Below are 13,754 nucleotides of genomic sequence, written 5' to 3'. Positions count from 1 at the left end.
TATACTTTATCAAATTATTAAGGCATATCATTCGAAAATATACTACTATAAGTAATTAAAATCATTAAAAAAAGTTTTTTAAAACAACGGTTGCCCCAATGAGAGCTTCCCAGTGCACAACATTGAAGATCTCCCGGATTATTACTAAGCTATTTTCCCTGTTGGAGCCCTCGGGCTTATATCATTCTGATTTCCAACTAGGGTTGTAGCTTGGCAAATAATAATAATAATAATAATAATAATAATAATAATAATAATAATCTGTGAAAGAAGAAACAAGAAGGTGCACGGAACAACTAACACCCCCCCCCCCCTTACCCCGCCCCACCAACACAGTTTATCCAAGTATCATTCCTTGGTACTTCTTTATTCAGATATCCTAACTCAGGGTATCTAACACGTAATAGAAAATGAGCCTTAATGGTTATTGTGCTATGTCGGTTAAAATTGCAAAATATAGATATTATTATTATTATTATTATTATTATTATTATTATTATTATTATTATTATTATTACATCTGATAATCCGAAAGTGTTTAGAAATGATTTTTTTTTACTTCTTTAAGAGGATAAAATATGCACAGATGTTTGCATTGTTTTCATTATATTTATATATATATATATATATATATATATATATATATACACACATATATATATATACATATATATATATATATACATATATATATATATATGTATATATATACATATATATATGTGTGTGTGTGTGTGTACGGTATATATATATACATATATATATATATATATATATATATATATATATATATATATATATATATATATGTGTGTGTGTGTGTGTGTGTGTGTACGGTATATATATACACATATATATATCTTATTTTGTTTTTGTTTCACCATGATGTGATAATATTGATATAAGAAAGTCAATTATATGGGCAATAAACAAGGGACAATCAAACACTAACACGTAATTCATTTGAAAAGACGCATTATATAAATTATCCTCTCATGATGTACGCACATTTTTTTGTTGATGTTTAAAAGGACAATTAAAATTTCCGATATGTAAAAGATACAAAGGTTTAAAAGAATTGTTTAACAAATACGCCACTCCAATCTTGCACGCATTGTTAAAAAACCATAATTTTAATCGGAAATTCTCCGTATAAATATACGGTTATCAGCCGTATTTCAGTAAAATACGGGCAACATTAATTTTATTCTATTTTGTTATTTTTACGGGTTGGTGACCGTAATATCACTCCTTCACGCCAACATATCCATTTCTAAAACGGTAAAAATCCTGGAATAAATGTTGTTAGACATTTTCCGTTTCTTTAATGCTAATTTTTAACAGTGCACAACATTGTAATGATTATTTCAAAAGATGGATTTCACACGAGAAATTCCGTTTTTTTCATTGATCTAGAGATTTCAGTCAAAACTGACAAAGTATTATAACCTTACCAATAGGGAAAGAAAAGAAACTATGCTAAATAAATTTATAATTTTATTTCCAAGCATCTATATTCTTTGAGAATTTTGTCATTTGGCTCTTAAATATCATCCATTTAAAGGCTCCAATACTCGTAATAGGCCTATTGGATTTAGAGTTGGCATAAAAATTTTAGTTATTTACCTCCTATAGTTAACAACTGGTTTTGACTTGATATATTTTACCTTAGAGTAAATACATAGATATATTTCTAAGATATCTTTTATCTCCTCATAGTCATATACCAAAATTCAGTCAAGTTGGTGTTTTCCAAAAGGAATAAGTTAAATAACACACTCAACTCATATTGATATATTGAATTTGTAATATTGACATTACAGAAATAGAATATACTTCAAATAGTCTTTAAAGATATTCCAAACACATTCAATGGATTTTTCTGATAGAGTTTTCAAATATGCGTTGAATTATATTTATGAGAGATTTTTACATTTTCAGCTGTTATTTTATATTCAGCCTGATAATTATCCTTTCATTGGAGTGATGAAGGGAAAATGGATATATATATATATATATATATATATATATATATATGTATATATATATATATATATATATATATATATATATATGTATGTATATATATGTTAGAGAGAGAGAGAGAGAGAGAGAGAGAGAGAGAGAGAGAGAGAGAGAGAGAGAGAGATGAGTAATTTATATATATATATATATATATATATATATATATATATATATGTATATATATATATATATATATATATATATATATATACATATATATATATATATATATACATATATATATATATATATATATATATATATATATATATATATGTATGCATATATTATGTGTGTGTTTGTATGAGAATATATATATATATATATATATATATATATATATATATATATATATATATATATATATATATATATATATACATGCATATATATGGTACATACATGTGTGTGTTCGTGTGTGTATGCATATATACATAGGTCAAAGTCTTAATTTAATCATATGGGATGAGAAACAATCTAGTCCTGGATGGAATTCTCGCTTTAATATGTAATCTTGAGGTTCAGGAGACAACCAACCCTACGTCTATACTTTTAAATGATAAAGCTGCTTAGTGTTCTTACAATTAAGTCCACACAAATCTTACACTAAACAATACATAGTTTGAGGTCTAATCTACGGAATTCAATATCTAAGATCAATATGACCTAATTTGTCTGGTTAACATTAATTATATATAAGTCTGATGTTTGCATTTTCATTGTTAAAGCACAGTATTAATTATTATTAGTAATAATAATACTAATAATAATTATTAATAATGATAATAATTATCAGTAATAATAATAATAATAATAATAATAATAATAATAATAATAATAATAATAACAATAATAATAATGATAATTATAATCGATAATAATAATAATAATAATAATCGATAATAATAATAATAATGATAATGATAATTATAATAATGAAAATAATAATAATAATAATAATAATAATAATAATAATAATAATAATAATAATAATAACATCATACAATAATCATTCATATATAAATCTCAAGGAAACTATTTACAAAATCTCCCCAGGCTGCCTCATTTAGTAATGTTTCTCTTTTTTTTCTTTTCACTAGCAGAGAGGTGGTAGATTTAGAGACGTTGCTTTTAACCATAAGCAGATAATTTTGACATTAGATGTCAATGCCTGTTTTAGACCTTTGATGATAAAAGGATACCCTCAGCTATACTATAAAGTCTCTTATATGTTACCAAGTAATTAAAAGGAAAATAATATGTTTACACGTAACTGTATGAGTCTAATCCTTTTCTCCTTAACGGTTCACGGGATTTAAAAGGATATCTGTTGTTGTCGGATCTCAACTTAGCTATACTTTAAAGTCTCTTATTTGTTATCAAGTAATTAAAAAGAAGAATAATACATTTACGCTTAACAGTATGAGTCTAATCCTTCCTCTCCTTAACGGCTCACGGGATTTAAAAGAATAACTGCCATTGTCGGATCTCAAAAGAATTTTTTTTTTTTTCAATCACTTGCTTATTCATATAAGAGGGACCCGATATTTTCTACTTGAAAAGTGAAGCTTACTATCCACTTATGAGTGAGTATCACTTATCATCGAAGTATATCATCAATGAGATCTCTAAACCATATTGTGTTATGGTCTTCATGCTAATTATGTCAATCTATTTTGCCAAGAGTATCGATGACAGCAACAGTAAAGGCGGAGTCTATCTATCCCCGTGAGGACATGTTCTTTGCATCTTAATAACTATGGAAGATAAAACAACAGTATTCAAGGATATCCTAACATTAACGAGGCAGAAACTTCTACGGGGATTTACACTGATAGAATCTGTAAGGTTTAGTTCAGCTTTTGTTACAAAATAATACTTTTAATATTTGGAAATCTTTCTTGAAACCTATACAACAGAGGATGCTTATGATGTTGCAAATACTGTACAATAATAAGATGACTATTTTCTATAATTGGACTCCAGAGAAGGGGGATAGTTCACTATTTATTCTCTACTTTTTTGTCTACAGTTCCGTCCATTGTGACTAATATGGTTTTGGAAAAAAAGTTTCTGCTTTGTTTAGACCCCTTCTAATACTGTTCAACTGTTCTGAAATGGATATTAAAATGTAAATAGAATTCATATATTCCAATTGCACATGAATTTTAACTATACACACTTTCAGCCGCAGTTTCACATTTACACAGTTTTGTGACATTCACTACCATAGTTTCTAATTTATCTACAAAAGCAATCAGGTACAGAAAACATAAATTGTGATAAATGATGATGACAGTAAATCCCATGTAACAGGGTTGGTAAAGTTATGATTGGTATGTTAAAGACTTGGAAATACTTCTGAACATAAAAGAAATCCACAACAATGCGACAGGTTTTTTTTTATATATTACATATAATCCTTCTATGGTAATGTACCACTAACTTAGGGACTAAGACCACTCAAGAGAAGTTAGCCGTTGAATCTTAGCTAGCAGGTTGTTACCAAGAGTCTTTTCAAAGTACACGGTGACTCTACTAAGACCAGGCGTTCGCCATCGTTGGTGTCAGAGATTCCGTTAGCGTTTCTAATGAAACCTTTTGCTTTATTGAGCCTCCGGAGTATGCTGCCTATTCTTTATTTCCTTCCGACCTTTTCAATCCGTTCAGTTGCAGTAATGCTCTTCACGCGTTACCTGACATTGCTCGCACATTACTTTGCAACACCAGATGAAGCGACAGTTGCATTTTTCCGAGACTTCCATGACCATGGTCTGATAGCCTCTGCCACAGCACAGAATCTTGCATCCATCCATCCCCCAGCTGGTTTTGTTGCATAACCGACTCGATGTTCCCAACACTCCGAGTCTGTTGGTAAGGAGCGCACAAACAAATGATTGTTAAGTACATCTTGGAGTAAATAACTAAGAGTTTTAAATGAAAATAGGGCTTATGAGATCAAATAATATACTTTGTATATACAAACAAAATATTGAGGTTATTCAAATGATATTTAGGGCAATTACTAAAGCGGACCGGTTCAGAAACATTCCCAAAAATATTCATATACTGTACATAATTATATGTTATTAATCAAATATATTTTTACAACAAGAGGACTAAAAAAATATATAGAATTCACACTTGCCAATTTCTTTTATTCTATAAAATATCTCCATTTTAGCCAAATCTTCAACAGATTTAGATATTATGCTATTAATGAACACGTATATGCAGTTACGGTATATATATTATATATATATATATATATATATATATATATATGTATATATATATATATGTATATATATACATATATATATATACATATATACACAATATATATATATATATATATATATATATATATATATATATATATATATATATATATATATAGTATACATATATATATATATATATATATATATATATATATATATATATATATATATATATATATAAATTTATATATATACATACATACATATGTATAATATATATATATATATATATATATATATGTATACTGTTTATATATATACATAATCATGTGTAAAACGTTTAAATACTCACTTCATATTTCGATTACAGTAATCTGGAGATTCCTCGAGAAAGACCAGATCTCTCTTCGTAGGTCTCTTGTACCCTCTTTTCATCGGTCGAAGTTTCTTCCTCTTCTTGCGATTCACAAACCTGATGCAGTAAGAAGAAAGAGTATAGTGAAAGGAAGATTTGGTAAATTAAAGATTAAAACAATGATTTAATTTGATTATTTTTTCCGACATTTAAATCTCTCTACTTTGTATTCCTTCTCATGCTGATGAAAATGTTAATTTGTAACAAATATCATAGAAGCAAATAAAATTCCTATTCTGAAAGATTTCATATAATAAGATCACATAATATTTTTTTTTTACTAATCATAATCTCTATCGAATGTGGAAGATCTAAATTCCTTTAAAACAAAAGCAAACATATTTTTCCCTTGAACTTATAACGAAATTTTTAGTCAGAATTATTTACTATAACAAGAACAAACATATTTTCTATGGAACTTATAACATGTTTTCAAGTCAGAATTAGTTACTAAAACGAGAGCAAAATTACATTTTCCTTGGAAGTTATAAGATAAGATAACTAGTAAATAGAAAGGAGTATTGGTTATCAATATGTCTTACCTGGCGTAATTAATTATCAAGAGGTCTTACCTGACGTTGATTGCGCTTTCAAAACGGCGCAGCAGAGAATCGCCGATATTCCTGAAGCCGCGAATTCTGCGCCAACAGACTCTCATTGAACAAGACCCGGAGACACCGTGGCACTTGCACACCAGTTCCATTTCCTTTCGAATGCCCTGTGCCAAAAGATATGTTTCTTTTAGTTAATAAAATTCCAGTAATCGTTTCACCTTCAATTAATGACTAGGTTAAGTAAGATTTGGAAATCAAATCGCCTGAAATTACATACAAAAGTCAGGCTATATATCAATTTAGTAAGGTCGGTATTACTGTATGGACATGAATCGTTGTACGACAATGAAACAATCTCCAACAGATTTTATAGATTTGAGAACAAAGCCATCAGAAGGATATAGGGAATTAAATGGTAGGACAAGATTAGAAATGAAGTTATGAGAGAGATTACTCGAGTGCCATATGTGGATATCATGATGAGGGGTAAATGAAGATGGTTTAGGCATGCTCTTCGCACTTTCAAGAGAGATTAGTGTACCAAACTTTCAACTGAGCTCCACAAGGCACTAGAAGAGTTGGAAGACCCAAACCTACATGGCTAAGGACTATGAAACGTGAAGTAGGAGAAGATGAATGGAGAAGTATTGATTTAAAAGCTCAAGATAGAGGCGTCTGGCGAAATCTAACTGAGGCCCTTTGCGTCAATAGGCGTAGGAAAATGTCGAGAAATAAGCTGCCGCAGCGGAGGTCTGCGCTCTACTGAGTGTCTCTCTGGTTCTTTTTTATTTTCGGGGCCTCTCCAGATGAAATAAAACTATATATTACTAAACATTCCTCCAACATCCAGGTATATCTTAATGTGAATTTGGAGAGTTAAAACTGAGAATATAAAGCATCGAAATGGTTGTTTTGTTGATCTCTGAACTTTTATGTTGTTTATTTCCTGATAATTGAATATTCTAGATATGAATTCAACTTTCTTATAATTTCAGTCATATAATGAATGAGTTAACTGCATTTTAAGAAGCTGCTATTATGACGTAACTTCAAAATTAAATGATATCAAATCGAATGCACGTCTTCCATACACAAATCTCTCTCTCTCTCTCTCTCTCTCTCTCTCTCTCTCTCTCTCTCTCTCTCTCTCTCTCTCTCTCTCTCTCTCTACATACCCCAGACTCACCCGTCGTCCAGCTTCATTGTTGTGGAGATTCATGAGCCCGTCAGCTGTGGTCCGAGATTCCCTAGCGTCAACAAACTCCTTGCTGAAGTATTCTCCGAACCTCAGGTCCTCAGAGCAACCGCCCCATTCCCACCTGGCGAGAGAAGAAGAAACCTCTTCGATTAAGCTGCATTTCATGAATGAATGTATTTAATATGTAATCAAATAAATTAGAGATGTAGTTGAAACAAATTTCGATGATATTTTTATGAAACAACAAAGTAGTTAACCTCGCGTGAGGTAGATGCCAAAAATGACCATATTTTACCTAAAAAGGAATTTGAAATCGTATGAACAAATGAAAATAGGTTAATTATGTTACAGTTTGCATAGAGAAACCCTGCTAGAAAACTAGAAGGTCTAAGAGAAGCTTGAGAACCATGTAAAAGCATAAAGATCTTGACAAGCAACTTTATAACATAATATGTCAAAAATAAAAGGCAGACGAAGTGAAATGGAGATACCAAAAAGAATTTTTATACCTAAAATGTCCTTTTATTGTATGTGCTTTCTTGCTTGTTAGATTGCTTTACCTTATCTAAAGCACAGGTAAGTTACCTGATTACAAGCAACGGTTCATACTACGCGATAGGACTAAAGATATTGTTCAAGACAATGAAAAGGGAAATATATAATTGATAGTAACAAGGATAATAGATTGATTTTAGATAGACCCATTTTCTTATCAAAGTTCTATAATGGCCACAGAAAACACTGGAAGGGGGTTGATTTAGCCCATGTAGGCTAGTTAAACTTCTTTTGTTATGTTGTAAATTTGTCTAGAAAAGTTCTTGATCAGTGTATCTTTACTTTAAATATTAATGAAAATAAAAGTTCTTGTATATAACCCCACCGACCACTGATGCCATCTCTGTACACTTATCTGTTTGGTTACGCACAGTAAGGGTATGACAGTATGCACTTCATCAGAGTGTGGTGTGCCAGGAATTCCTGTATCCAACTGTACGTCTGGAGATTTTTTTTTTTTTTTTTTTTTTTTTTTTTTTTTTTTTTTTTTTTTTTTTTTTTTTACCACACAGCAGAAGGCGTTGCCGTGGCCTACCTACCTTCCCCTGGTTGGTCTCTGTCGGATCCTCTCGTCGCAGCCGCATTCCGTGAGCTCTCCTCGACTGCATGCTCTTGTCACGCTGTATGCAACGCCCGCGGCCGAGATGGCGTACACGTAAGCTTTCTCTCTGCTCTCTGTCAAGAGGAAAAAAATTAATGCAAAATAATTCACTTGTATATATTCTATTTCTGATATTAAAATCAAGAAACCACCAGTCTCTATTTTACAGTTCTCTCAAATTTCCTTCTGTTTCATGTCACATACTAATAGTACTAACGATTTCGGTTTTCGATGGATTTATTTTCTTATAGAAATAGAGTATGAAGCTTTTTTCACAGTTTTAATTTTTCCCTTAAAACAATAAAGTTTATCTTATTTTTACAGTATTCATTGTAAATCTGGTTACCATGATGTTCGTTAATTTCCTTTAAGAGTGCGACTAATTAAAAATAGATGAATAGTTTCGATGCTACCTCTCACACCACATACACATTCATAAGCACACAAACTCACACACACAGACACACACACACACACACACACACACACACACACATATATATATATATATATATATATATATATATATATATATATATATATATATATGTATGTATATGTGTGTGTGTGTGTGCGTGTGTAACTTCGATATGAAAGTGTTTTCTTTGCATTTGACGAAACATTCGAGACTTGTTCTTGGAAATGCCTTTACAAAATCTTCCATTATTTCTTCATGACTGAGAAAAGTCTCCAAAACCAAATTCAAACCTTAATCTGCAGCAAACAATTGCTTTTTATCTCATGGACAGATCATCAGACTAGAGAAAGAGGCATTACTCTAAATAGGTGTGTCGATAAAGATATGAGCTAATAACTGCTAGAAAGCTGAAGTATAATTCTCCAATTATTATTATTATTATTATTATTATTATTATTATTATTATTATTATTATTATTATTATTATTATTATTATATGGACAAGAGTCGTGGTATAACAATGAAACAATATCCAACCGATTTTGTAGATTTGAGAACAAAGCTTTCAGAACAATATTTGGAGTTAAATGGCAGGACAGGATTAGAAATTAAACTATAAGAGAGATTACTCGAGTGCCGTATGTGAATGAAATCATGGTGAGCGGTAGATGGAGAGGGTTTGGGCATACCCTTCACACTCCCCAAGGGAGATTAGTTCACCAAACTTTCAACTGGGCTCCACAATAAGCTAGAAGAGTTGGAAGAACCAGGCCTACATAGCTGAGGACTATGAAACGTGAAGTAGGAGTGATGAATTAAGTATTGATTTAGAAGCTCAAGAAGATAGAGACGACTGGCGAAATCTAACCGAGGCCCTTTGCATCAGTAGGGTAGGAGGAGGAGATGATGATGATGATGATGATGATGAAACAATTGCTGCTGCAGATTAAGAGAGACTAGAATAGAGGCGATTACCACCTTCTGTTATTCACTTAGTTTTCTGTCTCGTATTTTTTCTTCACAGCAGATAACCAGCCATTTTCCTTTGCCCAAACTGAAAATTTCTCCGGCATTCTGGCGAGCGGCAAATTAAAGAGAAATAACCCGAATCGTTTAGAGCATTTTAGGTAGCAGAGAATTAGCCCCAGCCTGCATTAGCATATTTATCACTCACAAGAAAAAACTTAACAACCCATGTGTGTGGTAAATGCCACACTTCAATCATGCTAATCAGAGGGTGTGTGTGAAGGAATATTCTAGACCTGACGTGGGTCCTTCGCGCTGACGTCGTTTATTCAAAAATGGTGGGCAGGGGAAGTGAAGCGTCTTTGTGGCTCATTTGCAAACAGAACTGTTTCATGATTGCTAAAGTCATAAATGAATATCTATTAACAATTATAGACTTTAATTATATATAACTTTCTTGCCGACATAAGACAAATAAAGCAACTATTGCCTTCTGTCCATATTGGTAAATCAACATTTATTCAAACAAATGAATGAGTGGCATTTGTAAAATTTTCTTCATTTGCCTGAGGCAATATGTGGACTTTTTTTTAAGAAACCGAAGGGACATAAGTGTGCTAAACGTAAACCAATTATTGAGAGAGAGAGAGAGAGAGAGAGAGAGAGAGAGAGAGAGAGAGAGAGAGAGAGAGAGAGAGAGAGAGAGAGAGAGAGAGAGAGAGAACATGTTCTTGGGTGGAGTCGGTCACTTAACAAAGGGTAATTTTTCCCGACTTTTGTGATGCTAATGACGAAATGTTAAAAAGTCTTCTCCCGCAGATGAAATGGACTAAAACCCTATGAAGTTTCAATGTTATTTAAACGGAGCTTATATTAGTCTTTTTATATTGTTGTTTTATGATCATCTTTGGCATACAGTATCGAAGGTCAGTCGCCTCTTCATTTCGAATGTTCGTTGTTTAGAAAATCCGGATGTGAAGCAAATAAAAGATATAAATGTTTAATCTTGTTAAAACGAAATTTGTTTGCTTTTAACACTTATTGGTGTTTTTTCACAATACCACATGTTTGATTATTTATAAATTTTCATGATAATAAAAGCTAATAAAGTTTGAATTTATCATACCATCGATTTCGTTTCGAGGTTTCTCAAAATTAACCTCGTTTGTCTTAAGTGAAAAAAACGTTTAAACGGGTTTATAATATATATATATATATATATATATATATATATATATATATATATATATATATATATTTATATATATATATATATATATATATATATATATATATATATATATATATATATATACTGTATACCTGTATATATATGATCTGCCATTCTCACTGTGTGGTCTGCCAGTATCCATTTCTTCTTCTTACATGTTGTTAGAATATCCTCTACTTTAGTTTGGTCTCGTGTCTATGTTGCTCCTTTTCTTTCTCTTAGTGTTATTCCTATTATTATTCTTTCCATAGCTCTTTGAGTTGTAACTAGTTTACGTGCTAGGGCTCAAGGAAGGCTTCAAGTTCCTGAAGTATAAGTTAAATCTGGTAGGACACTCTCATTAAATACTTTTCTTTTTAGAGAAAGTGTCATTATACTTTTCATAATCTCATTTTGTTACCAAAATCTCTCCATCCCATGCTTATCATTTTTCAGTCTCATAACCTGGGGAAAAAACTTCATTATCAATCTCTAGAGGTTCGTTTATAACTTTAATTTGTTGTCTGTGTACATTTTCATTGAGCATGATCTTAATTTTACTCATATTCACTTTCAGTATTACTTTTCTGCTTTCTCTATACAAATCTTCTGACATCTCTTGTAATTCCTGCCATGACTCACTAAACAGAATCATGTCATCTGTAAATCTTCAGTTGATAAGGTATTCCCACTTCATGTTAATTCCTACCTTTTCCCAATCTAAATCTAAAGGAATTCTTCTAAGCATGCTATGGAATAATTTAGGAGAGATATATCAGGACTACTCCTTGATATGCAATTTACTCTATTTTGGAATAACTTATTGGCCTATCCATAGTGCATTTACTACCCTATGAATTATAATATGTGATAATCACATATATCCTGGCAAGGATTTAAACCTATGCCTTAGGAATTAGGTAAAGAAGTGTTAATTTACTTATCAATTCAGTTATCAGTGATACTGGAATGATGCGACAACTGACACTTCTGTATCAAAATCTAAAACCATAGTTATTAATCCTATTCTCTTCTGGTAACTTCTAAGGTCGACCGAATACTGCCAAAAGTATTAGTGACACACATACGCACACACACATATATATACTGTATATACTGTATATACTGTATATATATATATATATATATATATATATATATATATATATATATATATATATATATATACAGTATATATATATATATATATATATATATATATATATATATATATATATATATATATATATATACAGTATATATATATATATATATATATATATATATACAGTATATATATATATATATATATATATATATATATATATATATATATATATATATATATATATATATATATACAATGAACAGAGAGTGTTGTGGGTTTAGGGAAATAGGAAAAGGTAATAAAACAATAGCTGGCAGAATGGGGCAATGTCAAGCAAAAGCAAATACGAGGTTATCTTAGGTGGGATTTTAAAATAGAAGGAAGTATTACATTCAAGAATAAGTTGGCGGGGGGGGGGGTGAATAATTATGTTAAGGATCTTGTGAGATGAAAAAAAAAAAAAACAGATGGTGTGGCGGTGAGCAAGGACCATGGGGAAAATAAGGAAGAAGATTTGCCAAAATATTCCATGACTATAATGATTTGTGTAGGCCTATATATTTGTCTTATATCCATCCAGTGGTGTTTGATTATAATTTGCACGGCTTTAGTATTTTCCTAGATGTAATGAGCCATTAATTTATTCATCTAAAGTGTTAACACCAATCTGGAACTATTAGCTACTGTACACTGTTTGTAGACTTGCAAATTGCAACTTCGCAAGTGATACATTCCAGGACATTATTCTTATTACAAAAAGAAAAAAATCAAACAAGCTATCGGACGTTACGTGACGTCATAGCAATACTACTGTGGATAAACATAGACGTTTCCTGTGCTTTATTTGGCATGGGTGAAGAGTTTTCGAGTTTTTCTATTTATAGTGATATAGGAAGCGAATCGAGACTGGGTTATTTGTGTCAATGGAAAGTGTAGATGTGATAGAAATTGTTAAGTGTAAAACATACTCGCTGTTTTGAAGTGAACTGTCGTGTTCTATTATAATTAATTATAAAAAGAGGGCTTTTGTTGTGAAGACAATTGCGATCTTGGAAAAGATGCCCAAATATTATGTACAAAAACTAGGCTACACAATTCTATGCTGTCAAGACAGACAATCACAAGAAGTATCCTACAGCATAAAAGGTTGCCTGCAGTATCAAAGTTTCAAGTTGTCAATTGTGGTGCACTTCACCAAACTTACTTAGGTGAGAGTACTTCTTATGCTTACTTTATTATTCATCGTTGTTCTGTTTTATCATACCGTACATAATCTGTTCTTGTGAAAAAAATCTTGCTCAACCAAACCTAAGCTATTTAATATACCAAAATTACAATGAGAGCACTAGGCTACAATAAGGGATGAATTTGATCCAATGTAGAGTTGTACAGGTTAGGCCTACTTCGTGAAAGAAAGGTAACGTTTTTTTTTTCTTATTCTGATTGGGTTTGATGAGCATTAAGAACCCTTGTAGTTGGT

At 31.0% G+C, this 13,754-nt stretch overlaps 1 protein-coding gene across 1 annotated transcript in view; it reads right to left on the bottom strand.

The window, feature by feature from the left end:
• Window positions 1–3,082: 3,082 nt before the first annotated feature.
• The window catches only part of LOC137644840 (protein Wnt-4-like), a 122,303-nt gene continuing 111,631 nt past the window's right edge, over window positions 3,083–13,754 (bottom strand). Inside the window, exons 4-8 of the mRNA XM_068377730.1 lie at window positions 8,511–8,646; window positions 7,405–7,537; window positions 6,237–6,382; window positions 5,602–5,721; window positions 3,083–4,893 (exon numbers count right to left, since the gene is read on the bottom strand). Of these exons, the coding sequence (XP_068233831.1) occupies window positions 4,692–4,893; window positions 5,602–5,721; window positions 6,237–6,382; window positions 7,405–7,537; window positions 8,511–8,646 (737 nt within the window). The 3' untranslated portion in view covers window positions 3,083–4,691. The remainder of the gene's footprint in view (window positions 4,894–5,601; window positions 5,722–6,236; window positions 6,383–7,404; window positions 7,538–8,510; window positions 8,647–13,754) is intronic.

This window comes from Palaemon carinicauda, chromosome 8 (genome assembly GCF_036898095.1).
Source record: "Palaemon carinicauda isolate YSFRI2023 chromosome 8, ASM3689809v2, whole genome shotgun sequence".
In the NCBI taxonomy this organism is placed as follows: Eukaryota; Metazoa; Arthropoda; class Malacostraca; order Decapoda; family Palaemonidae; genus Palaemon; species Palaemon carinicauda.
The sequence above is the reverse complement of the archived record's forward strand: the minus strand, read 5'-3'. Positions and strand labels throughout refer to the sequence as shown.